The 27,879-nt window shown below is 64.7% G+C and overlaps 1 protein-coding gene across 3 annotated transcripts; it reads left to right on the top strand.

The window, feature by feature from the left end:
• Positions 1-667: 667 nt before the first annotated feature.
• Positions 668-27,849, top strand: TTYH3 (tweety family member 3). Of its 3 annotated transcripts, XM_074345537.1 has the most exons (15): positions 671-1,019; positions 15,409-15,578; positions 15,715-15,826; positions 15,983-16,203; positions 16,531-16,626; positions 17,952-18,024; positions 18,302-18,377; positions 20,328-20,383; positions 21,014-21,106; positions 21,696-21,788; positions 21,914-22,050; positions 23,595-23,768; positions 24,165-24,240; positions 24,921-25,021; positions 26,647-27,849. In XM_074345537.1, the coding sequence occupies exons 1-14, from the start codon at positions 897-899 to the stop codon at positions 24,987-24,989; spliced, it is 1,569 nt and encodes a 522-aa protein (XP_074201638.1). In that variant the 5' UTR covers positions 671-896; the 3' UTR covers positions 24,990-25,021; positions 26,647-27,849. The 3 variants fall into 3 exon arrangements, 2 of the variants coding, with proteins under 2 accessions (XP_074201638.1, XP_010964837.2); XM_010966535.3 differs by lacking the exon at positions 24,921-25,021 and having other exon boundaries at positions 672-1,019; XR_012500224.1 differs by lacking the exons at positions 24,165-24,240; positions 24,921-25,021; positions 26,647-27,849 and adding an exon at positions 22,364-22,526 and having other exon boundaries at positions 668-1,019; positions 23,595-23,733.
• The last annotated feature ends 30 nt before the right edge of the window (positions 27,850-27,879 follow it).

The following is a 27,879-nucleotide window of genomic DNA, read 5'->3' as shown; positions in this document are numbered from 1 at the left end:
CTTAGGTCCTGACAAAAGACCCAACCTGCCGCAAAGGGAAGGCTGGGTAGGAACTGAATTTACCTCCACCCCCCCAGGCCACTTACTTGGACTGAGTCACACTCTGATGTTCTGAGTACTTTACAGTCGTATTCCCCTACTACATACGAGGACATTGATGCTCAGAGAGGTTAAGTGACTTGCCCAAGACCACACAGCTCTAGGTCACCAAGTCAGGCTCTGCCTCCAAATCATCCTTGTTTTACAGACAGTTCACTGAGTTCTTTGCGGGACAACACATGGGCTGTGTGTGAGCCGCGGCTGCATGCTGGGGTCCAGCCCAGCCCCTCCAGGCCGTCCCCGCAGAAGCTCGGTGAACGTGCAATAGCCTAACCAACGGGCGTGCCCAGGAGAAGCACATCTACGCCTGCAGCCAGGGTTCGGGCCCCCAGGCCCATTTGCGGACGGAGAGACCGCTGCCAGGATTGCAGGCCCTCCCTGCCATCCCCCGCCAGCGGCCCTCGTCCGGGTAGTGAAGGGGCCCGGGTGGGCGGAGCCTCGACCGCGTGCCAATGGCGGCTCGGTACGGAGGCGGGGCGCTCGGGGCGGGGCCGGCGGGCGGCGGGCCAATGGCGGCGCGGGGGTGGGGCGGGGCGGTGGGCGGGGGCGCGCGGAGGCGGCGGCGGCGGCGGCAGCGGCGGCGAACAAAGAGGCGGCGGGTGCGGGCGGCCGAGCGGAGCCGAGCGCCGCCGAGCCGGGCCGAGCCGGGCCGAGCCGGGCCGAGCCGGGCCGGGCAGGGCCCAGGAGCGCGCGGGCTATGCGGGCGGCAAGGCCGGGGTCGGCGGGCCCCTGAACCCCGCGCCCCAGACCAGCCAGGGAGCCCCGCGGCGGCCGCGCGCCCCAGCGGCCGGCCCGCCATGGCCGGGGTCAGCTACGCGGCGCCCTGGTGGGTGAGCCTCCTGCACCGGCTGCCCCATTTCAACCTGCGCTGGGAGACCACCAGCAGCCAGTTCCGGCCCGAGGACACCGACTACCAGCAGGTGACGCGGGTCCCCTGGGTCGGGGTCAGATTCCGGGTCACGGCCCCTCCATTCCGAGGGTCATGGCCCCCTTCCTGCGAGTCACGATCCCCCTTCCCAGGGTGCTTCCCCCTCTTTCTTGAAGGTCTAAAGACTCCCCATCCCCCACCGAGGGTCGCGGCCCCCTCCTCTTCCGTGGGTCCTGCGCCCCCTCCCCGAGGGTCGTGGCCCTCTCTTCCTGGAGGGGCCAAAGACTCCCCACCCTCCATCGAGGATTATGTCCCACTCCTCCTCGTGGGTCACAGCCCCTGTGATTCTGGAGGGTCTCCCCCTCAATCACGGATCTCCCCTGCTGGAGAGTCTGAGGGCTCCTCATCCCCCGTGGAGGGTCCACAGCTTCTGCAAATTCTAGCCTTCCCCTCTGGAGTCACTGAGACCCTCCTTTCTGGGGTTGCATGGAGCCAACTCCTTCCCTTCCATGGAGTCCTCTTTGCCAGCTGTCAGTGCCTGCCCGGGCACCTGACCAGGGGCACCCTGGGGGTGTTGCCAGGCAGAGCCCCTTACCCAGAGGACCCCAGGGCTCTGAGACCACAGCTGTTGCCTGAGAGCATTGGGTGCAGCCCCCTCACCCCCAGCCCGGGAATCCCACTCACTCACTGCCAGATTCTTGGTGGGTGAGTGGTCTGTGTAGTTGCCAACCCTCCCTGGCTGGTAATGACCCCCTGCTGGACAGCCAGGTTGTGGGATGGACACACAGTGCCTGCCCAGAGACCCGGCTGCCTATAGCACCTGAGGGAGGGAGGGAGGGCTGGCCACAGGGATGCAGATGGGCCTCCGTCTGGAAGGCTGGAAAGGAACTAAGCCTGGGCAGAGCTCGGGGACAGCATGGACCCTTTGCAGCCCTCTCCCCATGTGACCAGACTCTCCCCTTGGAGCCCCAGGTCCGGGGTCCTGCCAAGCCCCAGTGCCACCCCCATCACTGAGCCACTGCCGTTTGGGCGCAGGGCAGGAGACCAGGCTGTGGCATTTCCTTCCTGTCTGGGGATCCAGCTTCCAGAACCCCCATGACTGGGATTCCTAGTCACCTGGCACATCTCTAGGTTTCTCTTCAGGGATGAATGCAGAGCCCCAGGGTGAGGTGGAAATGGCTTTGCTCGTCCAGATGGCCTGGAGGTCCAGTATTCCGTGGACCGTGTCACACCTGGACAATTCAGAACTCTGTCCTTTGCTGTGGCCTCCCTTATCCAGAGGAGGAGAACCAGAACCCCAGCTCTGCAGGGGAGCCCGCCGCCCAGCCCTCACCTGGCGGCCGGTCCCCTAGTCCTGCTGATCTGTTTCTAAGCGGATTAGAAAGGGGGCAAGGGATTGGCCCAAGCACATGCGGGGACAGCAGGGTTCTTATAAAGCCATGTGCCCGGGTTCTGGAAGCCTGGGCTGGAGGCCACCCTGTTCCTCTGTTTGTCCCAGGAGCTTCACCTGTGATGGCTCTGTCACATCTGTCCCCAGGGCTCTGCTTCCACAGAACAGGACAATGTCTCTTACTTAAGGAAGTTTTCTGCTACTTGCCAGTTCTAAAGCTCCAGGGGTACCGGGGGTGCCCACACAGCTTTCCTGCTGGCCCGTGGGCTGCCACCTGCACATGCTGCCAACCACGACTGATCTGGCTGCCATCCCTCCTGACCTCCTGGGCACCCTGGCATGTGGTGGGTAGTGAGTGAGGGGCTGAGGCCTGCGGCCAGTGGAGGCATCAAGCATGGTGGCCAAGCCCCCCACCGCCGCTCAGCCTGGCCTCCTGCAGGGCCCTTTGCCCCCGAGAGGACCCTGGCTTCTGCCCCCGGCCTCCTCCGAGAGCACCGTTCGCCTCCACTGTGGAGGGGCTCTGACTCACTCTCTCTCCTGCCTCCTCTCCGAGGAGCAGAATTAGCCACTGAATAATTCACAGTGTGGAAACCAGCCTGTCTCCATCCCCCGCCACCTCCACTGCTGGCACAGAGCTGTGGAGCGAGCCAGACCTAGGCGTGCGTCCTGCCCCTGCCCTCCTGTGCTGGTGCTTTGGGCAAGCACTTGACCTCTCTGAGCCTTCGTTGACTCATCCTGAAGTTCAGGCTGGTGCGCCTTCTTTGCAGGGTCGGTGGGGAAGTGGGAGCCCTGTGCGCCTGCTCTGTGCTGGGCGTGCAGCCCACGGGCTCCCTTTCTGAGTGAGTGGGCGGCGGGTCAGCCTGGCCGTCATCTGGGGCCGCTTCCTGCCTCCCCTGGTGGAGCATTCATAGCTGTTGGGGGACAACTACCGTCGTCCCACTGGTGGATGGTAGACCCCTTATCCTCCTGGCCTGGGGGCCTATCTGTGGCCGGCACCCACCTGGGCTGCTGGGGCCTGGCAGTCCTCTTCTGCCACGTGGGCTGTGCCCGGCTAGGGAGGAGGCTTCTGCTTCCTAGGCCATCCAGGAGAAAGGCGGGGCCTGGTGCAGGAGTGGGGGGTGGTGTGGCTTGGGAAGTCCAGTGTTTGTCCTTCTTTGCTGTTTACTGCCCCCACCATCCACTGCTGGGAAGCCAATAAAACCCACTGGAAACGCCATGGGCCAGGCCCTGTTTGAAGGCACTGTTTGGGGCTGTCGGTAGCCTTTTCTCACACAAGGAGCCAGCATCAGCCTTGGGAGGCAGGGGTTTCTTGGGTCCCCCACGGCTGGCCCCCTGTGGGGGATGTGACTGCAGGGATCAGGAGCTGATGGGGGCTGTTCTGAGAGCTCTCAGAGGCCTGGCTGGCCCTGCACGGGGGGCTTGGGGCCTCCGCAAGGCGAGGCTGGGATTTTGTATCCCGAGGCTGGTGGTTTCTTGTGGGACCGAGCGTCTCAGGCTCCCACATTCTCATGGCCTCCGTCCTGGAGCAGAGGGGCCCCTGGCCATTACAGCTGTCTCCCAGGGGCTCATGGTGTTTGCTGGAAGGACAGCGTGCAGCGGGGAGCTGCCGTGGGCAAGGGGCTGGTGGGATTTGTGAGCTGGCAGGTGCTGGAAGACAGAGGGGCTTCTGGGGTCTGCTCTGTGCCACTCCATCCCCCACCTGCCCTCCTGGCTGCTGGCCTGGCTCCCCTGGGGCTGGGCCATTTCCAGGAGCTCCCCAAACCTGGGCAGCTGATGGGTGGAGCACTCCTTTTACAGGGGAGGGGCTCAGGCCCAGAGGAGGGAGGAGACTCCCTGGTGGTGGCATAGCCGGTGACCTGATGCAGCCTGAGATGAACCTCTGCTCCATGGCGATGGTCAAGGCTGTCCTGGCTGCAGGCAGGAATCTCAGAGTGTTCTCTGCAAGCTGGAGTGTGGATGCCTGGCTGGCGGGGTGCCAGGTCTGGGCCCCAGCTTTGTAGCTTCCCATCTGTGTGACCTTGGGTGGGTCCATCCACCTCTTTGGGCTTCACTTAGTTAGGGGGTTCTGCCCCTTAACTCCTACGACTCTTCCCGACTCCCCCCCCCCCCCCATAACCCTGTCCCAAGCCTCCCACCGCCCTGGTGTCCTGAGGCAGAGGTCAAACTCGCTGTCTCTGCCCTCAGTCTCTCATTCTTGCTCACTATCTCCGCCAGTTCAGGGGAGGCTGGAAGAGGCAGAGGAGAACTTGGTGTGGTTGTAGCCTGGTGTGGTAGTGCTGTGCTCAGGTCAGGACAAGGCCTACAGGAGCCCAACAGTCAGTCAAGGAAGGCTTCTTGTAGGAGGTGCTACCTCGGCTGCTGTGGAGGCTGTGAGCCAGGCTGTGAACACCCAGAGGGTGAGGACTCACCTGGAGCTTGGCGGGTGGTGAACCCATTTCCCGTTAGAGCCCTGAATGCTCAGGTGTTTCCTTTGAGACTCTAAAGATGTGAGGTAGCTGTGCGGAGACCTTGGGAAAGAGGGTTCTAGGCAGTGGCAACTGCACATGCAAAGGCCCTGAGGCAGAGAGAAGCCTGGGCCTCAGCCCTCAATAAGGGAGTCCCTCTGGTCTGAACGTGCTGCCTTGGAGGTGGTGCGTGCTCTGTGCTGGAGGTGCGTGAGTGCAGCCTGGAGGGCCACTTACAGGGGATTGGAACTCTGGGTCTCAGGGGCCAGGAGTCTCCCAGCAGGGACCACAGCACGTTGGTTTGACGCTGTGACTCAAGCACGGTCGGCATGTGCCTGTGGGTGAGGCTGGCCCTGTTGTCATCTTCCCCACAATCAGAAGGAAATTCGCTCTGGTTAAAAACAGCATTTATTGCCTCTCTGCTAGTTACGAATGTGATACACATTCATGGAACATTTGGAAAATAGGAAAAAGGAACATTTGGAAAATGGAGACAAGAAAGCAGCCCCTCCAGCTGGAGTCGGCCTTTGTGCTTGTACCTGGGGGGTGGGGGGGCGGGGGCTGCCACCTAAGACTAGAACTTTTCACCTACTTTTAAACATCAGGTCTTTGGACCATGTCCTTGGTCCTTAGCTCTCAATGCTTACCCAGCATCCTACGGCACCAGGATTAGGATCCTGAGGCTGCAAGTGACAGACATGTGCCAAATGGGACAGAGCGCGTTGAGGGGCAGCGTGGCAGCTCCTAGCGCAGCCCTGCGTGGACAGCAGCTGTGAGCTGGACAGCAGGGGTGCAGGGCCCATGCACTGGAGGGAGGCAGGGGAGCCCCTGTCTTGGCTCTGGCCCGGGGTGCTCTGTGGCTTCTGTCCCTGAGCTACAGCTGTTCTGCCGAAGAGACGCGTGCTGTTTGTTTTAGAAGCGTTTCTCTGGGAAGCCACACGGTGACCCTGGGAGGTGGGCGCTGTTGCCTCTACAGAAGTGAACCGGAGGCCACTGGCCAGCTAGCGTCGGTGGGCCAGGAGACACGGGAGGCCCGGCTCCAGTCAGCACGCCCAGCCCGTGAACACAGCCCCTGTGGTTTCCAGGTCTGGTCAGGAGGCTCCCTGAGCCCTGCCAGCAGGTGCAGTTCAGGAAGGCTCAGGGGGGGTCAGGACCAGACCCCCTACCCGCCAAGGCGGCTCTGCTGAGTCTTTGGCTGGAGAAGAGGAAGCGAATCTGCAGCCCAGGGACGGGATCACGAATCCGGAAGGGGCCTCACGTGGCCCCCCAAGGGACTGGGGCACGAGACAGGGCGGTGTGGGTGCAGCAGGGCCCGAGGAGTGCTTGGCTGTGCCTGTGCGGCCTGCTGGGGTCTGCAGGGAGCCTGCCTGAGCCCTGTGCTGGCCAGGACACACACTTGGCCCCCAGGTGGCTCTCCGGGGCTTCCCGTGGCCTTGGGGAGGACTCAGACCCACAGTCAGGCTTTTGCAGCTCAGTGTGACGAGGCCCTGGCGGGCACACACTAGGCACGTTGCCCGGAGTAGGCGGCCTCACGCTGCCGTAGGTGGGGGCCACTTTCCAGAGGACCCCCCTGAGCTAAGGTCTTAGAGATGGGATGGCAGATGCCCCCAGAATTGGGCCTGTGCCTTCCCAGGACTCCCTGGGGGTCCATGCACAGAGGACATCTGAGGCAGCGGGTGTCCTCTGTGCCACGGACAGGGCTGTGAAGGTGGCAGTGGGCCTTGGTCAAGGCCAGGCCTCCAGCGCGATGCCAGGGGCAGGATAGGGGCTGCATTTGGCGCCAGCTGGCCCTGAGGCCACTTTCCTTGCCCAGAGCCAGGGGAGGGCGCCCGGTGTGAGGCGTGCCCTCGGTGGGCAGGGCCAGGTGAGGGTTGGGCTCCTTCCTGGGCCAGGCCCAGTGGGGCCGAGACATGCTGGGGGCGGCAGGTGGGCCAGGTGGGGTGTGGGAGAAGGGCCGCGGGGGGCCCCTCGGGAGCCTCCCTCCCCACTGCCCCTGCCCACGGCCTGGGCTTGTTACGTGCCAGATGGGCTCACGCACAGACACAGGCCTGCACGCGTGTGTCATCCACAGCCCCCACTGGTGTGTCCCTCCGCCTCCCCCTTCCCAGAGGAGGCTGGCTGAGGCCTGGTCCCCACAGGAGGCAGGTGGGCTCTGAGGGACAGGTGTGCCAAAGCGAGGCTTGGTTTCGTCCACAGGCACCCTCTATGGCTGGACTGTCCTGTGTTGGCCGAGGGCACGGGGTGAGGCCTGCCTGCCCAAAACCTGAGTGACCACTTCCTTCTGCCTCTGAGAAGAGTGGCAGGCCCAGTGTCCCCCTACCTGGCGCTCCTGCTCTGGCCCCGTGCGCTCTGGGCAGGGTTCCTGGCCACTGGGAGGGGCACTCCAGAAGTTTGAGTCTGGAGTCGGGGGTTGGGCTGAGTTCCCGGGGCGCATCTGCCTGGTGGAGGCGAGCCCTGGTGCTGGGCTCTGGTCTAGCCTGATGATATGACTAGGCCCGTCTGGTGGCTCCTGCCTGCATCTGAGGCCTGTCACCTGGGCTCCCAGTGGTGGCCGGTGGAGAAGCTCTTGCAGACAGGCTTTCCGAGTGTCGTGCTGGGAGATGAGTTAGGGCACTGGGACCAAAATAGACATGCTCTTTGCTTCGAGGGCAGCTCCGGTGCTGGGCTCTTTGGTGTCTGCTCCCTCTGCGAGCCGGTGTGGGCAGCAGCGCGGGGCCTTAGCCTTCCTCCACCCGGCCCATGGTCCGGGAGGGCAGCAGAGGGGGTGCTGGGCCTGGGGGGTGACCGACCAGAGCTGCTCTCTGAGGCTTCAGCCCGATCCTGCCTCACTGGGCGTCTGTCCTGTTGGTTCCTGGGGGGCAGCGTGGCATGTGCCCCTGAGGAGGTGGCCTGGAGCTGGTGCGTGTCTGTGTGCAGCCTGGTGCCTGGACCTAGGTCTCAGCGTGGGGGGCTTGGACAGAAGGCTGGGCCCCTCCTGGGCCCCGGCATGCTGGCCGCTGGCTGCGCTTTCTCCAGGCATGGCCACGAGCTCACCAGCATGGAATTTGTGAAACCTAAGCCCAGCTTGGTGGAAAAGCTGTTTTTAATTTCTGGCCGACATCTGGGAGCCACGGCCAAGTGTGCTGGGGGTGGGGGTGGGGGTGGCTGCGGGCCGTACAGCCAGCTCAGCACCGCGGCCCCAGCCCAGCCCAGGAGGTGAGGGGAGCCTTTACCAGAACTTCCCTCAGGAGGCCCGTGCTGGCTCAGACCCTGCCTCCATGTTTCAATGTGGGGGCCCCAGACCCCTCCTCTGGATGGTGGACGCCCCCCCTGCCCCAGGGGGTCTGGGGACCAACAAGGCTGTGTGTGGAGCTGGGCCGCAGAGGGTGCTGGAGCAGACGGCCAGCCTGAGGGGAGTGGGCAGCGCCTGTGGTGCGTGTCCCCCAGACACAGGAGCTGCGGCAGCCTCTCCCCTTCCTCTCTCAGGCCCAGGGCTCCAGCCAGGACGTGTGTGGGTTCCTAGATGGTGCCTTGGGATGTGGGAGCCCGCCAGCCTCCTGGACGCCCCTCCCTGGCTTCCTCCTCTGGAGAAGGGCCCGTGGCAGTCCCAGGGCTGGGGTGGGTGTCCCCTGGAGGCACTGAGGGGCCCCTGGCTCCCCTCTCCCACCTCGCTGCGTGCCCCAGCCCTATCCCCCAGGGCCCTGCCCTGCTGTCAGCAGCTGCGGGCTCAGGCCCGACCCTCGCCGGGCCACAGCTGCCAGGGCCCCTCAGGACGCAGGCTGCAGCCTGTGCCTTGTGCCGGGCCCTTGCTCTCGCCGTCCCTCTCTGGGAGCCCCCCCCATACCTCACAGTGCCCTGCCGACCCCGTGATGGCAGTTAGGGCACACCTCTGAAGTCTCTGCGCCCCTCCCCCCGCCTGCCTGGCCCCCACAGCCGCTGAGCTTCCAGGCCCACACGCTGGGGTCTTGAGAGTTGCCAGCCCGGCCCTGCAGGGGCTGAGCCGGTTGGGTCCCATGTCCTCGGGGCCCAGTGCCAGGCCTGGTGTGAGTACAGGCACATGCTTGCTGAAGTTCCACAGCCTAGAGGCCAGCTCTGGGCCGAGGGCCCTGTGTGTGGTGAGTCAGGCCCCCCTACTCCAGGGAGGCAGGTGTGACCCACACATGGGCACGTGAGTGCGGGATGGTGAGGTCCCGGATCCCTGATGGAATTTGGACTTGTCTCCTCTTTGGAGCCTTGCCCTTTACCACTTGGCCAGGCTGCCTCCCAGGGAGGGTTGGCACAGGGAGGGGCAGAGGCCGCTCTGTAGCAGGGCAGGCTTGCAGGCCTCGCTAGTTCCTCATGCCACGGGCAGCGGTGGGACCTCAGGCTGTGGTCACATCCCTGGATCCTGGCTCCAGCACGCTAGCCATGTGATCTTGAGGGAGTCCCCAACTCCCTGGAGCCTTCCCGAGTCACCCCTGGGCTGCTAGTCCCTGGTCTCCCTTGCCTGTGGCACCGGTGCCGGGTGCACGTGATCTCCCACAAGCAGGCTGGCCAGGGACACACGCCACTGAGGCTGGGGCAGCAGGGTGGCTGGGATGTGGCCTTGGGTTGTGGCTGGGGACAGCCGTAGCCCCACACTCCCCATCAGAAGTTCTGTGAGGGTCTCCCAGAGGGGCAAGGGCTCTCCAGCCTGGCTGTGGGCTGTGGTGTCCTGCAGAGGGGCTGAGTGGACAGGCCAGCCCCTAGGTCGGTTGCTGCTGGCATGGCAGTTGCTCTCCCAGGAGGGGTGTGAGGGGTGGGGTGCACGTCCGTGGTTCTGGTGTGCTCACCGTGTGTGGCACACTCCCCTGTGGGCTTCCATGCCAGGTACTGCCAGGACACCTAGCTGGAGCTGCCTGTGCAGGTGGCACACGGCTGTGCTGCCCAGGGTCACGCAGGGCCCTCCCCGCCTGGTGGCCTGGAGCATCGCAGGGCAGCCTGAGCCGGCACTGTGTGCGGTGCGCAGTCCCGTGGAAGGGAGCCGGTGGGAACAAGCCGTGAGTGGGTCCGAGAAGGGGCGGACTCGCAGCCCCACACCGCCTCCTGCCGTGCCCTCTCGTCTGCAGTGGAGCCAAGCCTCCCCTGCGCGGCTTTGTTAGTGAGATTTAACGGCGCGCTGTGGCCCTCTCCAGTCTGACCTGGGTCCCTCTTTGCACCCAGACTGCCAGCAAGTCTGAGGTGTGCTGGGGCTCCCTCTGCTCTCACAGGGACCCAGCCGAGGCTCACACGGGGACACACACTGCTGCCCCGACCTCCTGCGCCCCTTGTGCCCTTGCCGGGCTTGGAGGACCTGCTTGGGGCGGGGGCTTGTCAGGCCCCCCGAAGGGCCTCAGATGTGGGCCTGGGCCTGACCTAGGATGCAGTGAGGCTTCAGACCCTGAGCTCTGGCCCGGTGGGTGCTTCCAGAGCAGGTGGGGGCTTCAGGGGAGTGTGTGGACCCAGGGCTGGACGGTGGCCTCCTCGGTGGATACACCTTGTGGCAGAGGCTGCAGGGCCTTGGAGAGGATAGGGTGGTCCAGGCTGAGAAGCGGCAGGAGGGGTGGGTGGACCGAGCGTCCCCGGCCTCCTCCCCGGGCACGTGTGTCGGTGCCGAGTCCTCACAGCACGGGCGCTTCAGGAGCGCCTTAGGTGGCTGGCGGCCAGCGCCGTGGCCAGCGGTCAGGATGTGGGCCCCAGTGTCTCGCCTCGCCTGACCGATCGCTGACATCACTTCCATCGCAGACGGAAAGTTCCATTTGGTCAGAGCCCAGATGCTGATCAGACATTTCCCATTCAGAGGGGAAGCCAGGCCGTGGAAAGAGGAGGTGGGGCCACCACGGGAGTGCCAGCAGAAGGCTGCTCTCTGGGAATCTGGCCGCGGGGACAAGGGCAGAGGTCAGGGCAGGCACCCGGGCCCCTGGGCAGGAGGATACAGTTGCCCAGTGCCGGGCACCCCATGGGCACAGGCTCTGCTCGCTGGCAGCAGTGGGCGGGGCCCCGTGCTCCCAGTGCCAGCCTCCCCTGTGTAAACTAGGAGGGTGCTGTCACCTCTCAGTCGGGGCTGTGTGTGGCTGTCCTGGTTTAGGTCCCGCAGCCACCCGCTGGGGTCACTGTTTAAGGCTAAGCCTGTCCAGGAGGAAAGCATCCTGCCAGAGAGAAAGCTGCCCCAGCCTGTCAGCTGGGGGTGGGGAGCAGGGGCCTGTGTCTCTGAGCGCCCACTGTGGGCCAGGCCTCAGGGGCCACCACCCTTGGTAAGTTGATGAGCTTAGCAAGGCCTTTCCAGGACCCATTGGCGGAGGTGTGGGCAGACAGACCCAGCACGTAGACGGTGGACATTGGTCCCTGTCCTCACTGTCAGGAAGGGCTCTCTGGAGCTGTGTAGACAGAACTGCAGCTGCCCAGATCCCTGGCTTTTCATGCAGCACCCAGGCCTGTGCCTGTCACTGCCCCCAGGAGAGCCTCTGGGAGCAACCCCTCTGCCCTCGGTGCCTGTCTGAGCCCCTGGCCATGCTTGCACCAGTGACTCGGCTCAGCTCTGTGAGGCTGGAGTGGGGCGGGGTGGGATGGGAGACTTCTCCCCCAGGGCTGTGACTTCCGGGCCCCCAGGCAGGTGCCTGTGAGTGAGGCTGCGCCTGGCTGGCCGAAGCCTTTCCCCCTCCCCGTCGCTGGCAGGTGTCCGCTGCCCAGGTGCGTGGGACCCCCTCCCCACCTGCCCGCCCACAGCCACAGAGCTTCCAGCCACAGGCTGCTGCTACCACACTGCTGGGAGCTCAGCGGTGACACGTGCACATGGACGGGTGTGGGTGCACATGTGAGTGTACGGGTGTAGAGATGCGTGTGTGGGTGTGGACACTCTCACCTCGTCTGTGAGCAGCCAGGACACTGACTCCCTGTCCCCAGCCCACCAGGCTGCGGGGGGCAGAGCTGGTCTGGGAGCAGCACCCCCTCCCTGCTCCCCACGGAGGTGCTGTTTGAAGTCTTTACAGGTATTAGCTCGTTCCATCCTCACAGTAACACTTCTAGGTAGGACAGTGATATTACTGTCTCTGTTTTATATGTGGGGAAACTGAGGCACAGAGGCTAAAGTCACTGACTCGTGGTCACATTCTAAACCAGGCCGAGCAGCACTGACCTGCAGTACTTTGGTTCCCCCATGAGCCGGGCCGCCCTCCCCCACACCGCTGGCCAGCAGCAGGCAGCTCGCAGCAGCCTCCGGTGGCAAGACCCAGGGTGTCCGTCCCCTCGGTCTCTGCTCCTGGGGGACTGGCACCAGCAGGGACGGTACAGCATCCCCACAGACAAGAGGGGCTCAACTTTTCACCTTCGTGGCTGCCAGGGCCCTTCTCCCATGTGACACTGGGAGGGGCCGTGGAATGTCACGTCCCACGGCGGAGGAGCTGGGGCTGCCGGGCCGCACGGGCTCCCACGTGGCAGAGCTGGGTGCAGGCCAGGGGCCTCCCACACATGACTGAAAAGAGCTACTACCAGGTTTCTGGTTTTGTTTTAATTATAAAGGTAGTATGGTTTGTGGTTTGAAAAAAAAAGAAAACCAAAAAAAGATTTAAAGAAAACCCCAACAACAAAAAACAAATCAAAGCTGCAGGAGACCCAGGCGTGCCTCCCGCCTGCCCGCCCCGCAGGTGCCCAGGCCCGGCGCCTTCCAGGCGCTGTCGGCCGCGGTGACTCTGACCCCTGGACCAGCCCGTGCCCTCCCTGACTTGCTCGGGTCGCTGCCTGTTCCGCTTTTTCTGTTCTTCATGGCCTGGCTCCCGTCTAGCAGGCCTCACCCCTCACTTCCTCCACCGGCCCAGCAGCCCCAAGGACGGGAGCCGCCTCTGCTGGGCGCCTGCCGGGCCGGGTGCTAGCATGTCCCCCCGCTGGGCGGTGAGCCCCGCCCAGCGGCACCCCAGGTGCTGGGGTCTTGCTTGGCCAGTGATGCTTATCTTACCTCACTTTTCTTACCTGGGAAACAGGAGTGGATGGTCCTGGCGCCACATGGGCTGTGGTCTTGGGTCTTTGATGAGTCCTGACGACTGCGTGAGTGCTGGCCTCGCTGCCAGGCTGGTCGGCTCAGGGCCCCAGCTTGGGTGCCGCCTGCCCTGTGCCCCCACCCTGGCTTCCTCGCCCCAGGGGCGATTTCCTCGCTAGAGGTGTGTAGGTGTGCTCATTTAAGGATCAGCTCGGAGCCAGCTGTGTTCTGGGTTTGGGGGTAGAGCCTGCTCTCCCAGACCGGCCCACAGTGATGGGGGGGACCAGACGGGAGAAGGGGTGGCACGAGGTGGGGCAGGGTGGCAGTGCTGGCCTGAGGGCTGCTGGAGGCCTTGGGGCGGGGATGCTGCCAGCCTGGGGCCCAGATGGGCCTGGTGGACAGGGTCTGTGGGACCCTGGGAGCTGGGGTGCCTGTGGCATCGAAGGGGGCTCAGTCCCAGTGGAGATGTGGCGCATGCTGTGGTCTGACTGAGGTTGTGGGAGGCGGCGGTTTATTCTGCCCTTTGCCTCTGACCTGTGAGAAAGGGACCGGCAGGGCCTGTAGCATCTATGCCTGATGTCCCGCTTTGTGTGTGTGTCTGTGTGAGGGCACGACCCACAAGACAGTGCTATTCCTAGCCCCCGGATGTTAACGCCTGGTACGGGGCTGTGTTGCGTGGGGTGGAGGTTGTGCCTGACACTAGGCTCCTTAAGGTGAGCATCCTCCCCTGTGACTGGCGCCTGGCCCTCCGGCAGGCCCGTGATTCCCTTCTGCTGTGGCCTGGCCCACCTCCCTGTGTGACCTTGGACAAGCTCCCCCATCCGCCGCCTCAGAGTCCCCTTTGATGTGAGCACCCTGGGACCTTTCGGGAGCCTTGAGCTGACGAAGTGGCTTTGGAGCCAGCCCCACTGGGCCTGCTCCCTCCCCTACCCAGTCGGTGAGCAGGGGTGGTCAGGGCCTGTCAGGCCCTCTGGCCTGTGCTGCAGCCTCGTGGTGGTGACCTGGCCTTCCCCAAGAGGGTGTCCCCACCCTGCGCCTTGTGGAGGGGGGCAAGGCCCAGTCTCCAGACAGCAAGTCAGCCCCCAGTTTGGCTTGGACTATGGCTGTAGGTGCATGCCCTGGTCAGCACCACTTGGTCAGGTGAGAGAGTCCTGCCTCGGGTGCAGGGGTCAGCCAGGGATGGTGGGCCTGGCAGGAGGCCTTTGGGGCCAGCTGCCTCCTGGGAAGGCAGGGAGTGCCATCCTATGTCTGCTGCCTGGCAACTGCCTCCTAGGAGACAGCTGCTGGGCACCTGGGCTATGATCCAGCTGTCCCAGTGCCTCTGTGGCTGAGCCTCTGGTCCCAAGGGGGCCCTGCAGTGGGCAGGTGGACCTGGGGCATTCTGTGCCCCAGTGACTCCCCAGGCTCATGGCCACACTGCTGACTGTTTGGATGTGGGGTGAGGGTGTTGCCAGGTCCCCAAGGTCTGGCTGTCTCTGCAGCAGTGCCAGCATGGCAGCTGAGGGGTGTCCAGTGGGTGGGCACCTCTGTGGTACTTCCTTGGCTCCCCCTCATGAGCTGTACAGGGTCGGGGCCAGCCTGCTACCTTGCAGTCCTATGCCAGCCACCACTCCCACCCTGACAAAGGATGGGTGCTGAGACTCCCCGAAGGGCTGTGATGTGGACACGCGGGTCCCTTCTCCATACTTTCTCTGAAGCCAGTTTCTTTATCAGTTGAATGGGGGTGAGCACCGGACCAGGCACACTGAAGGGCGAGGTGCCCGGGGGGCGGGGCAGGGCTGGTGCCTGTCCCAGCAGGTGGAGGCTCTGGGCTGTGTCCCCGCCCCAGGAGGCCCAGCCCACAGCTGAGCCCACAGTGGGCATCGCTGCTGGATCGAGTCAGCTGCTTCCCATGGGGGACGCTGGCCTTAGTGACAGGAGGGTGCTGGGGGGTTCTTCTTCCTCCCCTGATGCTTCCTGGTGCCTGGTTGGAGAATTCTGGGCCCTTCAGGCTGCGTGGGGCTGGGGCTCACGAAGGCGCTCAGATCCAGAGCAGTCTCAGCCCTGCGGGTGAGGATGAGGGTGGGGGCGTGGTGCTGACAGCCTCTTCCTGGGGACCTGCTGTGCCCAGCCCCACAGCAGGCGTGGGTGGCCTTCAGTAAGACTGTGCCTGCCTCTTCTGGGGAGGCAGCATCACCCCCTTTTTACAGACAAGGAAACTGAGGCTCAGGGAGAGTAAGGGCCTTCCTTGGCCATGTGGCCAGTTAGTGGCTGCTGGTTAGCAACTGGACTGGCCCTGCCCTGGGGCCCCCACCCACCCAACACCTCCTCATAGGGCCTGGTCCAGGACCCCTGTCTGCCTCGGGCTCTGGGGCCCAGGAGGTGGTGGGCTCCCAAGGGGAGGACACAGGGCTTGGGAGGGGTTAGGAGAGGGCACCTCATGGTCTTGCCCACTAGGTGGCGTTTGGGTTGAATCCTGAGTCTAGGTCTGAAGACGGTGAGCCTGGGGTCACAGGTCTGGGTGACCACAGGCATGTCACTCAGGTGCTGGGGGAGGGTTCAGTGGGAGTGTGTGCCCATCCCTTGACCGCGGGCGCTGGTGGGCTTTGCTGGTACCGGAGTTGGGTGCAGAGCCAGAGCGGGATCCACACCTCCAGCACCACTTCCCAACCGCCCTCAGGCGCTGCTGCTGCTGGGGGCCGCCGCGCTGGCCTGCCTCGCCCTGGACCTCCTCTTCCTGCTCTTCTACTCCTTCTGGCTGTGCTGCCGGCGACGCAAGAGCGAGGAGCACCTGGACGCCGACTGCTGCTGCACCGCTTGGTGCGTCATCATCGCCACTCTGGTCTGCAGGTGAGCGCGCGGGGCAGGCTGGGTGGAGGCGTGGCCCGCGGGGGGCGGGGACCCAGGCGGGAAGGGGCGGGCCGGGTGGCCGCGGGGGCGCCCCCGCCCTGAGGCCCGCCCCTCACGCGGCCCCGCCCTGTCCCAGCGCCGGCATCGCCGTGGGGTTCTACGGCAACGGGGAGACCAGCGACGGCATCCACCGGGCCACCTACTCGCTCCGCCACGCCAACCGCACGGTGGCAGGGGTCCAGGACCGCGTGAGTGGCCGTATGGGAGGGGGGTCCTCTTCCTGCTTCTAAACCGCATGTGTGCGTGTGTGCCCCAGCGTGCGGGAGCGAGGCGTGGGCGTGTGCGGGCGCGTGCGAGAACGGCTCCGTGCCCTCCCGGGTGACGCTGCCCCCAACCTGGCACAGGTGTGGGACACTGCAGCCGCCCTGAACCGCACGGCGGAGCCCAGCCTGCAGAGCCTGGAGCGGCAGCTGGCCTCCCGGCCAGAGCCCCTGCGGGCGGTCCAGCGGCTGCAGGGCCTGCTGGAGACGCTGCTCGGCCACACGGCTGCCCTCCCATTTTGGAGGAACCCGGCTGTGTCGCTGGAGGCGCTGGCCGAGTGGGTGGACCTTTACGACTGGTACAGGTGCGTCCCACCCCTCTCCTGCCCTCCCTACCTGGTCACTGCTCTCTGTGGGCCGGTTGACTCCCAGCTCCCCGGGCCTGAGGTCTTATGGATGGCAAGGGTCGGGGCCACTGGTGGCCACTGTGGAAGGAGTTCCCGTGGGGACATCTTTTGTAAGAACTGAGGCTAGTCTCCACATCCCAGAACTGCCTGTGCTTGGCCCGCTGCGTCCTGGGCTGTCTGCCTGGCCCTGTCCCCCCGGGCCCAGGTGCCTGCCCTGCCCCAGCCCGCCCTTGCTGCCGGCCCCCGGGGCCGCGGGCCCGGCCCATCTGTGCGGTGCGCCTGCAGGTGGCTGGGCTACCTGGGTTTCCTGCTGCTCGACGTTGCCATCTGCCTTCTGGTGCTCGTTGGCCTCATCCGCAGCTCCAAGGGCATCCTGGTCGGGTGAGTCTGTGGGCCCCTGGGGCAGAGGGAGGGGTGAGTCACCTGCAGCACCATGTCCCCTGAGTCAGTCCTGTCCCACCCTCCGCATCCTTACGTCCAGCCACAGGGTCTGCCTGACGGTGGGGCTCCCCACGGTGCGGCCCTGCTCCGACACTCCTCCCCTGCCCTGTGGCCAGCGTCTGGGCACGCCTGCCCCAGCAGTTCCTGGTTCCTGCTGTGCCCCTCCCCCACAGAGGCTCCTGAAGACCTGCCCAGGTCACCGAGTGCATGGGGCCTCCTGAAGGTCAGGCTGAGGGCCTCCTTCCTCCACCCCCTCTCTTTGGCCTAGAGGTAGTATGAGTTTGAACCCCAGTTCTGTGGCTCACTGAGCTGCCTGCCTTGGACAGGTGGTTGTTGGCACTGAGCCTCTGACTTCTTGTCTGAAAGAAAGAGAATGACAGCTCATCTGTAGGATAGTTCTGCGGGGACATCACCACTCGTTGCTGAACAAGTCAGCAGCCATGTCCTGGCGCCTCCCTGGGCCAGGCCCACGGGAGAGACCAGTGAGCGTGCAGGCCCACACTCAAGGGCTCCCACAGAGTGTGCGTGCCTGTGTTGGAGGTGGTGGCCCCAGGGAGGAAAGTGCAGCAGGTGGAGGGAGGGTGTGCAGGTGGGCAGGGGGCTGGCAGCGCACACACTCGGAGAGACCTGGCCAGGAGGGGCTGCTGGAGCCGACACCCAGGGGAGCCAGGGACCCCTGAACACCTGGGAGAGGGCAGCTGACCGCCAGTGCACAGGCCTGTGGTGGGTGTGCAAGGAGCAGCAGAGGGGCCTGAGTGGCTGGAGTGGGTAGGGGACAGGCGAGCTGAGGCCTCAGGGGAGGAGGGGGCCAGTGCCACAGGGGAGAACTCTGCCTGGAGGTCTGAGGCGGCGCCGGGTGGGGTGTGAGCACAGGAAGGCTTGGTCTCACACCAGGCTAACAGGCCCCACGGGCCACGCTGTGGGGTGCAGGCCTTGGGCCAGGGTGAGAGCTGGGAGCCCAGTCTGCTGAGGAGAGCGGCCTGGGGGTACGGGAGTGGGGCTCAGAAGTCGAGCCAAGCCCTGCCTCTCCCGTCCCCACTCGGGCTTCTCTCAGCCCCACTCTAGCTGCTCCAGTTCAGAGCGAATCCGTATGTGCCCGGCCTTCAGGCAGCTCTAGTGAAGGCCAGGCCATGGCGGGAGCCACAGCCCCTGTGTGGCGGACCCCTGGATGTGCCCTGGGACCTGGGCCTCTGGCCTGCAGCCTGGCAGGCGGCACAGCCCTCACCCCCACCAGGAGAGTGCTGATTGGCTCTCTTTGCCCCAAGGGTCTGCCTGCTGGGGGTCCTGGCCCTGGTCATCAGCTGGGGCACACTGGGCTTGGAGCTGGCTGTGTCTGTGGTAAGTGCTGGCGAGGACGGGGGGGTGGCCCCCATCTGCTAGGCCGAGGCATGGGGGACGGGGGTGACGGGGCACCACACTCATCTCCACTCCCATGACGACACCAGGAGAGCTGGGGACCTGTTCTGGGGACACAGCAATAATGCCCCCACAGGTTCACAGTCCATTTTCCTGAGACAAAAGCAGGCCCTGAGGGGCCAGGCTCTAGCCCTGAGAGCTGAGGGGTCGGCAGGGGGCCCAGTATGGTCATCTCATCCGCCTTGCCCACACCCCCCAGGGCTCCAGTGACTTCTGTGTGGACCCCGACACCTATGTGACCAGGATGGTGGAGGAGCACTCGGTGCTGAGCGGGGGTGAGTCTGCGGTTGGGTACCCGTGGGTGCCTGAGGGCCGGACTTGGGAGACCTCAGTGAGCAAGCCTGCCCTCGTGAGTCCTCCTTGGGGGAGGCAGGACCAGACCAGGAAGCTGGTGAGGAGGCAGGAGCACCTGTGAGACTCTGGGGAGGAGGAGGACAGGAGGTGAGGCTCATGGGGGTGAGGATGGGGGCAGGGAAGAGGGACCAGCATTTGGGGTGGGTAGCAGGTGACAAGGGCTGCTTCAGAACTAGTGGTCAGGGTGGCCTGCCCAAGAAGTGGCATGAAAATTGAGCCAGGGACGGCTGTGCAAAGGCCCTGAGACAGAGACAAACTTGATGTGCTCGTGAGGCAGAAAATAGACCAGTTGGGAGGGGAGACAGTGGGGAGGCCCGCAGGGCCAGGTGGCAGTCAAGAATTTGGGCTTTATTCTAGGGGGGCTGTTGGAGGGTGGAAAACAGGAGGCAGATGTGATCCATGGTTAAACTTCCTTTCCAAAGCCTCGGGCGCTGGAGCAGCTGTGGAGTGAGGGAGGGAGGCAGGGAGGCTGTTGCATTCCTGCAGGCAGGAGACAGCCGGGTGAGGATACCAGGATGTGCTGTGAGGGCAGAGCTGATGGAACTTCCTAGGAAGGTGGCCGTGGAGGAGGGACTAGTTGAGGGCTCCGGCCTCGGGTTGGAGCAGCTGCCATCACAGGGGCCCTCGACTGAGCTGGGGGCCAAGCAGGGCTGGGGCTGGGTACCAGGTGTGAGACACCCGGGAGGCAGGCACACGGGGAGGGGGCTCGGGCTGCGTGCTCCCCAGGCGGAAAGCAGGGGTGCGCTCCCCGAGGGATGGGCGTGCAGAGTGGCCTTGAAATGCTGGCCCTTATGGGACTGTGCTCCTCTCCTTGCCCAAGAAAGCCACACAAGTGGCGTGTGGGCTGGTTTTAGTTCATTTTGTTGAAGGAACCATTGGCGCGTAAGCCCGAGGAGCCTGCAGGAGGGAGGGCTGTCTGCCTGCTGTGGGGGGGCGGTGGGTCTATTTGGCTGGGGCTGGCAGGGCTAGTGACACCTGTCCCCACCACTGTCCTTGGCCCTGGTGCCAGCAGCCAGGCCTCTCTAGGTCCTATTGCTCGGGGGCTCAGCAAGCATGAGCAGTCCCAGCCATACGAGAGTGCTTGCTGCTGCCTGCAGGCCACGGCCAACTGGGTCAGGCGGCATGCTGGCTCCACTTACAGGTGGCTGAAGTCAAATGCCGGGCTTTCTCACGTTTTCCGACTTAAGCCTGATGGGAGCCCAGGCCTCAGGAGCTGAGCCTCAGGGGCTGAGTCTCGGTGCTGAAGGGACCAGAGGGCACAGGGTGGGTGGCGGTAGGGGTAGTCAGGGTCCAAGGCTTGTTCCTCAACTCTGGCTGGGCTTGTGTCTCCTGGGTTTTCAAAGTCAGAATTGTGTGTGAGTCCCCCCACCTTTGAGCATTAGACACAGAATCAACACCTGCTTTTTAGGGGGGAGCAGGCCACCTGCTCCCTCTGAGCCCCACCCCCCTCTTTGGGGTGATGCTCTGGTCAAAGAACTCTTCTGCCCAGCTGGCCCATGAGGGGACACCTGCCCGGCCGATGTCGGACCACTCGCCCACTCTCAGTGCTCTGTCTGCTGCTCCAGAGGGGAAGGAGGTGGGAGGCTGCCCCCAGGAGAGATCTGTGCCCGTTTAAGGCACAGAGCAAAAAACTCAGAGCAAAGGGTCTGGGCCCTGGGCTCCCTGGAGGCCACGCCCCCTCACAGGTGCACACGCACATGCCCGTGTGCAGACACACGTGTGCGCACACACGTGCACACGTGAAACGCATATACAAGCCAGCAGGCTTACATGCGACATATGTGATGGAGACACACGGACACAGACGTGTGGGTGCACACAGCACGCACGGCCGGCGTGTGTCGCTCAGCCACCCTGCCTTCTCTCCGCAGACGTCCTGCAGTACTACCTGGCCTGCTCCCCGCGTGCCGCCAACCCCTTCCAGCAGGTGAGCACGGCTGCTGCTGGCTCTGCAGAGCCTCTGGTCCCTGGCCGCCCCCCACCGACACCTGCAGGCTGCCAGGCCCCTCCTCACACCTTGTCTTACCCCCGGGGCTCCCGTCCTGACACCCTCAACAGAAGCGTTCTGGGTGGATGCTTAATGGCCCCACGTCCCTGGGACCTCTTTCTTGAGCTGTCCTTGGCCATGCCTGCAGGGCCAAGTCAGCTGTCTGGCGGGCGTGGGAGGAGCCCAGGGATGCCCCACAGTGGGGGGAGGGGGTCCTGTGCCTGCTGAGTGGAATGACTGGACGGGTGTTGTCAGGGGGAATTTGAAGGGAAACCTGTCACTCCATGTGACTGTGGCCCTCTGGGGTCCTGAGGACTGTTTATCTGCTTTAGAGATGCTGTACTTCCGGTGATCTGTGTTGTCTCTGGGGTGTATGGGCAGCCGGGGGCGGTGGGCCGGGGAGGGATGTCCCACAGGCCTGCAGAACAGAGTGCCAGGCCCCACCTCTGGGGCTGGCAGGAGCGCGGGGCACCGGGACTCGCCTGCCTTGTGTGTGGGTGGAGGCCTCGGGGAGCGAGGGAGAGGCTGCCCCAGCCCCTGCTGGCATCAGCTGGCCTCTCTGTGGAGCAGAAGCTGTCGGGCAGCCACAAGGCACTGGTGGAGATGCAGGACGTTGTGGCCGAGCTCCTGAAGACCGTCCCGCGGGAGCTCCCGGCCACCAAGGTGAGGGGCTGAGGGGGCGGTGGTGGGGCCCCCTTTGCTCATCGTGGAAGGGAGGCGTGGTGCAGACGCTGCTCCTGGGGAGCCCTGCTGGGGGTCTGGCCCTATTCATCCCTCTCTCCTTCCCGTCACGTCCCGAGGATTTGGGGTAGGTTTTACGCCACATGCACACACACATGCACATTCCAGGACCAGGTTCACTCCGCACACAGTATTTTGCATGATGTTTTGTTACTTAAAATAGCATGAAAATCTCCTTTGTCTTAAATTGCCGCTTAAAACGTGGTATTTAAAAGAAGCAGGCCCATGTCGAGGGAGACAGGGGTATTGGTGGTTTTCCTGTCGTAACAAAGGACCCTCATGTTGGCTGCATCGCTTGGGCGCTATGGGCCCACCCTCCTTGCTGTCCTCACATCCTGGCCGCCTCCTGAGACCAGGCCACAGACTCAGGGCCCGTCCTTCCTCAAAGCCCAGGGTCCTCTGGCTCTGTGCCGAGACCACTGGGGGTCGAAGGGGTCTCGATGGCAGAGTGGGGCAGAGGAGGCCCGTGGCTGGCTGGGGACCCCCTCCCGAGTGTGGTGCATGCCCCCAGGAACCCCTGCTCCGTGTCCAGGAGGTGCTGAACAGCACGGAGGTGAACCTGCAGCACCTCACTGCCCTGGTGGACTGCCGGAGCCTGCACCTGGTGAGAGCCGGGCTGTGGGGCGGGCTGTGCAGTGAGGGGCGGGGCGGGGCGCTCCAGGCTACCGTGGCCACCTGCTGCATCTCACCGTGCGCTTCCCCTCTCTCCTGCCGTCTCTGCGGCACTAGGACTACGTGCAGGCCCTCACAGGCTTCTGCTATGACGGTGTCGAGGGCCTCATCTACCTGGCCCTCTTTTCCTTCGTCACAGCCCTCATGTTCAGCTCCATCGTCTGCAGCGTCCCGCACACCTGGCAGCAGAAGAGGTAAGGGGCTCTGCCAGGTCCTGGGACCTGCCCCAAGCCACATGGGGCTGTGCCTTCTGGACACCTCATGTCCTAGTCCAGGGACAGGGACAGAGGCTTCCTCACCTCCTGACATCCTTAGCCTCCCCAGCATCTCTGAGGGTGGCGTGCCCCAGATGAGCAGCCGTTCCTGGCATGCCCCGGGAAGGCAGCCTAGAGGAGCTCCCAGCACAGGCGGATTGCCTCTGGGTACTGACTTTGTGCCCCACACCCTTCCACGCTTCTGCCTGGCTGAGCTCAGAGTGTCTTTTCTGTGCCCCCACCCCTCGTGCAGTGTGCAGGGATGCTGGGAGAAAGACCAGCCGACCGGGGGACTCTGAGCTGCTGCAGGAGCACCCCACATGGCCCTGGCCTCCAAGGTTTACTCAGCTGGGTGACTGGGACAGCAGCTGCCTCCCACGGGCCACAGTGTCTTTATCTTTGAAGTTGGGGTTCTGGTGAGCCCTGCCTCAGTCTCCCAGTCAGTACTGGATTGAGTGATGTATGGGGATACCAGGCCCGCCTTGCTTGGGCCACATGGGGCAGCCCCCAGACCCACCACCATCCCTCCCATTTGGGCTGTGGCTGCTTCCTGGTGGCCCAGCTTGGATGACAAGTAGCCCAGCTCAGATCTCTTCTCTTTGTCTGGATTTCTGCTCTGTTATTTTCTCTGGTGATGGTGGTCATGATGGTGGTGGTGGTGGTGGTGGTGGTCACGATGGTGGTGGTGGTCACGATGGTGGTGGTGGTCACGATGGTGGTGGTGGTGGTGGTAATGAAGTTGGTATCTATAAGGGGAGTGACTAAGAGCAAGCCCTGCAACCACGTGGCCTGGATTCTGATTCCACCTCTGCCTTTGCTCATTGGGTGACCTTGGGCAAGTGACTTAACCACTCTGGGCCTCAGTTTTTTCCTGCTTGTAGGATGGGGATTGAGAGAGCACATCCTCCCAGGACCCCATGAACGCTAGGGGAACCACTGCATGCAGGGGCTCAGTCCTGGGCGTGGCTGGTACTGGCTTCTTCTGCCCCCCTTGTCTCACTACGGGACCCAGCTGGTGGGGGGAGGTGGGATGTGAGCCCAGGCCTGTGCCCCCACCACCAGGCAGCCCAGGCAGAGTGTGATGAGCCCCAGAGGCCTGGCCCGTGGCTCCCTGGCCTTGTGCTGCAGCAGCCTGGGCTGAGTGGAGGGCAGAGGGCCAGAGGCAAGCAGTGGGGAGGGTTGGGCTCAGGCTCTCGGGGGGCAGGCCAGACTACGGAGCCAAAAGAGGGCCTCCTGCTTCCGGCACCTGGCTCCCCCAGGAGGGGGCCTGACCCCTTCTCTTAATAGGCAGGCAGCGTGCCTGTGTGTAGACTGAGGTATATGTTTCTTGCCCTCCCCGGGTGACTCGCCCGCCGTCCCACAGCGAGTAGGTTTGGGACCAGGATTGGGATCAGGTGTGTCTGCCCCAGGGCTGACCCTCTGGAGGCCTTGTGGCTGGCTGCCTCGCGTCAGGGCTGGAACCTCTGCCTGTTCCCTCCCTGCAGAGGCCTGGACGAGGATGGGGAGGAGGAGGCTGGCCCGGGGCCGCGGCAGGCGCACGACAGCCTCTACCGCGTGCACATGCCCAGCCTGTACAGCTGCGGGAGCAGCTACGGCAGTGAGGCCAGCATCCCGGCCGCCGCGCACACTGTCAGCAACGCCCCGGTCACCGAGTACATGTGAGCCCTGGGCCGGGCGGGGCACGGGCCTCCCTTGGGGGGGCTGCCCTGGCTGTGGGGGTGCTGGGCTGGCCTTGAATACCTGCTGCCCCCACATGCCAAGGAGACTCCTGCGTCAGATGGAGGGTATATGTCTGGGGTCGCCAAGGGCCGGACCGGCCACGTCATGGAGCCGAGGCCCTGGCAGGGCTGAGGCGGGCAGGTGGCGGCCGTGGGCTTGCTCTGAGCCCTTTATGGCTGTGGCAGGTTCCTGGGACCCCCAGGCCCTTGCTAGCGGCCGGTATGCAGGGTGGTGGAGAGAACACGTGGGTCTGCCTGGCTCCAGATCGGCCCCTGGCCCAGGGCTGGGACTGCCGTGGCCACTGGTCACTCACAGCCCCTCTCCTCACGTCTCAGGAGCCAGAATGCCAATTTCCAGAACCCCCGCTGCGAGAACACCCCCCTTATCGGGCGTGAGTCCCCGCCGCCTTCGGTAAGTCTCAGGGCAGGAGGTGGGTGGGGGACCCGAGGCCTGGGGTAGGGGGCACCTGTCCCCTCATGGTCTGATGTGGCCCTCGTTGACAGGGCAGCCCTGGGGGCTGCCCTGAGCCTTAAGTGCCAGGGCCGGCTGGGGCTCCCTGGGGGGGCTCCCAGGCGGGTATCCGGCCTGTTGAGACTGGGCTGGGTGAGCGCTCATGTTCCTTGAGGGCCCCGGCATCTCTTCCCACCCTCGCCCTGCTTCCTCTTCTCCCTCCTCCACTTTCTGAACTCAGCCCTGGTCTTGGCTCCTGGCTCCTCCAGCAGGGCCTAGTGTCCCCTCTTGTCTTTGGAGTAAGACATGGAAGAGGGGACAGGGTGATTTAGTACCAAATAAAGGAGCTCGCAGAGAGGCCAGGGGCCCTGGCGGGCTTCCTAGAGGCTGTGGGCCTCAAAGAACATAGCTAGAGAGGCCGAAGCCCACCTTGCTTCAGAAATAATGGCCCGCGTGTGCAGTGGTCCCATCGTGCCCCGTGGTACAGAGCCGGCCTGGGTGTGTGCCCCCAGGCCATGCGGGCCCCAGGCCATCGCTGCTCAGGCTGCCCTCCTACCTGTCAGCCTTGGTCTGACCCTGGCGTTGAGGCCGCCCTCTCTCTCTCTCTCTCCCTGCACTCCTCCCACCCTGGGCCCTCCTAGCGCTATCTGGCTGCCCTGGACTCTGGCAGCCACACGGGCTGGCAGTTTAAGCCCATGGACAGTGCCTGAACGTTGTGGTGGCCGTGTCCTCAGAGTGACAGGTACTGACCCGCCTGGGTCCCCTGCCCTGCACCGCCTGCCCGCCCGCCTCTCTGCTCACTGCTACCCCTTTGGGCCCATCTGCCAGGTCCTGGGGCTGCCTCAGCTCGGTGCCCGTGGGGCCAGCCTGCAGCCGGTGCAGGCGCAGGGACTTTGTGGCCCCCAGCCCAGACACGAAGACCCTGGCCCTGGGCCCATCATCCTCATGTCAGAGGCCACGAGCCCCTCCACAGAGCCCCCTCCTCACCCCAGGGCCAGCTGCAGGTTGGCCCCTGCCCCTCTTGTCACCTCCCAGCAAGGAGACCGCCCACCCAGACCCCTGTGTGCTGGCACGCCTGCACCGGCGCCTGAGCTCAGGGAGGCAGAGCGCGGGTGAGCGAAGGCGCTAGGCTGCGTCCAGTAGGCCAGGCCCTCAAGGTGCCGCCCTGTGTGTCTGGAAGTGCACACAGGTGTGTGCAGATGGACGTGCAAGCTGCTGCAGCCGCCCCCACATAGCGCTGTGCACCTGCTTGGGCTCCTTCAGGGGTCTGGGCTGCTGCCCACCGCCCCCCTCCACCGCATGTCCCTGGAATGACACGGCTCCCAGTGCCCGCTGTTACCCCCTCCAGCTTGCCTTCGTGGCCTCCGATGGGTGCTTGCAAACTTCTCCCCCACCAGGAGTTCCGGGAGAGCTCTCAAGGACTGGGAGATTGTCCCGCCTGGCCTGGGCACTGTGGTGTGGGGACTTGGGTTGCTGGAGCCCCCAGGGATTGGTGGGGGCGTGTGGCTGTGGAGTCAGCCTGCCAGGCTCCTTCCCACTGGCGACCCTTGGCACGTGCCTTGGCTTTCGTCCCCTAGATGGGTGTATGGCCCACTTCACACTGCCCGGTCTTAACACACGTCTCCACGGGTGTTACATGAGCACACGGGCACACCGCAGGGCCTCTGTGCTTCAGGTGGGGTGAGCGTGGCCGGATGTGCAGGCCCTCCCCAGCTGCCCGTTCCTGCACCTGTGACCCGTAAGGAGCCCACAGTGTGGTTCCCACCCAGTGGGTGGCAGCAGCACCCCAGCCTGAGGGGCCTGGGTGGCTTTGGGGCCCCCTTTCCCCGAGGTGATGGGCAGAGTGGCCCCGGAGTTGCCTCACTCCTGTGGCCCACGGCCCTGGTCTGACCTTTTCTCAGACACAGCCTGGCCCCACCTTTGCCCGACACTGTCCTCCTGGGTGCCCAGCCAGGACCTCACAGAGGGAGGAGGGGGCAGCCTGAGCATGGCTTTCAGGTCCTGGGCGTGAGGGGTGCAGGTGGGGGGCCTCCAGGCCCCGGGTCTTGCAGGGAGCAGAGCTCTGCCTGGCCTGAGACAGGAGATTGGGGCTGATGTGTTTATCTCCCTGGGAGAGGAGGCTGGTCCCCAGTGTCCTCATCCTGAGCCTGGGGAGTAGGGGCCAGACCTCTGCTTCCTTGGGCTGCCACTGAGGCAGGGCTCAGGAGTCCAGGCCCTGGAGCAGCCAGTGCTTCCCAGAGCCCCTCCTCCCGGGGTCTGTCAGCTGTACCTATCCCGCCCCAGGGGTGCTCCTGGCTCACCCCCCGAGGCCCATGCCCAGCCGTGCCCAGCGCCCCACTGACCGCCTGCCCCTCTGTCTCCTTCCAGTACACCTCCAGCATGAGAGCCAAGTACCTCGCCACAAGCCAGCCTCGCCCGGACCCCAGCAGCAGCGGGCACTAGACCGCCCGGCCGCCGCCCACCCCACGTGCCAATCGCCCTGCTCCTCCCTGTGCCAGCCTTGCTGCTTACTCCCTGGTCCCCTGCCGGACCCTCCGCACGTACGCCAGGCCCGCTGCAGGCACCTCTGTGGCCACTCGCCCCCCTCCTCCCCTTCCTGCAGGGCCGTGGAGATGCCTGGCGCAGTCCTGCTGGTGGAGACGGGGCCGGGGGCCCAAACCTTCTCCTCCAGGGTCACGCACCTGGACACGTAGGGGTGCTGCTCCAATACCTGGGCCCTCCAGCCCCTCCCGCCATGCCCCTCGGCCCCCTGGAGTTGGGGATTTGCAGAGCTCTGCTCTGGGCCAGGTGTGTGGTGCTGGTGCTGTCCCTGCCGCTCCCTCTGCAGCACACTGTCCCCGCGGACCCCTGCAGTCTCCTGGGCTGGCACCCGCCTGCCCCTGCCGTCCCACAGCTCTGTTGCTTCTCCTGCGCCCACCACGTCTCTGCACCTCACCTCTTGGTTCACAGGCAACGCAGCGTCAGTCTCTGCTGGGCGTCGAGGGCGGCCGTGGGCACCTGCCTGCTCGGCTCCCACATGTGTGGGGACCACTCGCCTCCCTGCGGATCCGTAGCCCTTCCTTCTCTTGCCCACCCTGCCCTGCCCCAGGGTCCTCTTTGGTCAGTTGCCTGAAGCCTCCTGGGGGGGCCCCACTTTCTCTCCTTCTCTCCCAGCTTTGCTCTCCCCCTCAGCGCCTGCCCTGCCCGTGGCACCCAGCCCTCCGTGGCGGCAGGAGACAGCAGGTGCCGTGCTGAGCCCAGGCTGCTTGCCCAGTGCTGGCCGCCTTCTTGGTGCCAAAACCCCTCCCCCACCCCAGAGACTTGGCAGCATCTTCTGGTTCGTTTTTTGCACTAACCACACTTGTCATCTCTAGGGCAGGCGGGGCTGCGGGCTGAGTGGCGCCCCATTCTCTGTTCCCTTTCCAGGACAGGCACAGTGTCCCAGAGCTGGCCTTGGGGTGGACCCAAGCTGGCTGTGAATGTGCCCTCGGCCCCTGCCACTCCTCTTGGGACTAACCACTAACCTCACTCCAGTCTCTGGGGCCCCAGCCAACCCAGAATTGGAGAGTGTGACTCCAGGTCCAGGCTGGAGATGAGGCCCCTGGTAGCCCAGTGGGAATC

Source organism: Camelus bactrianus, chromosome 18 (genome assembly GCF_048773025.1).
Source record: "Camelus bactrianus isolate YW-2024 breed Bactrian camel chromosome 18, ASM4877302v1, whole genome shotgun sequence".
Lineage (NCBI taxonomy): Eukaryota > Metazoa > Chordata > Mammalia > Artiodactyla > Camelidae > Camelus > Camelus bactrianus.
The sequence above is the reverse complement of the archived record's forward strand: the minus strand, read 5'-3'. Positions and strand labels throughout refer to the sequence as shown.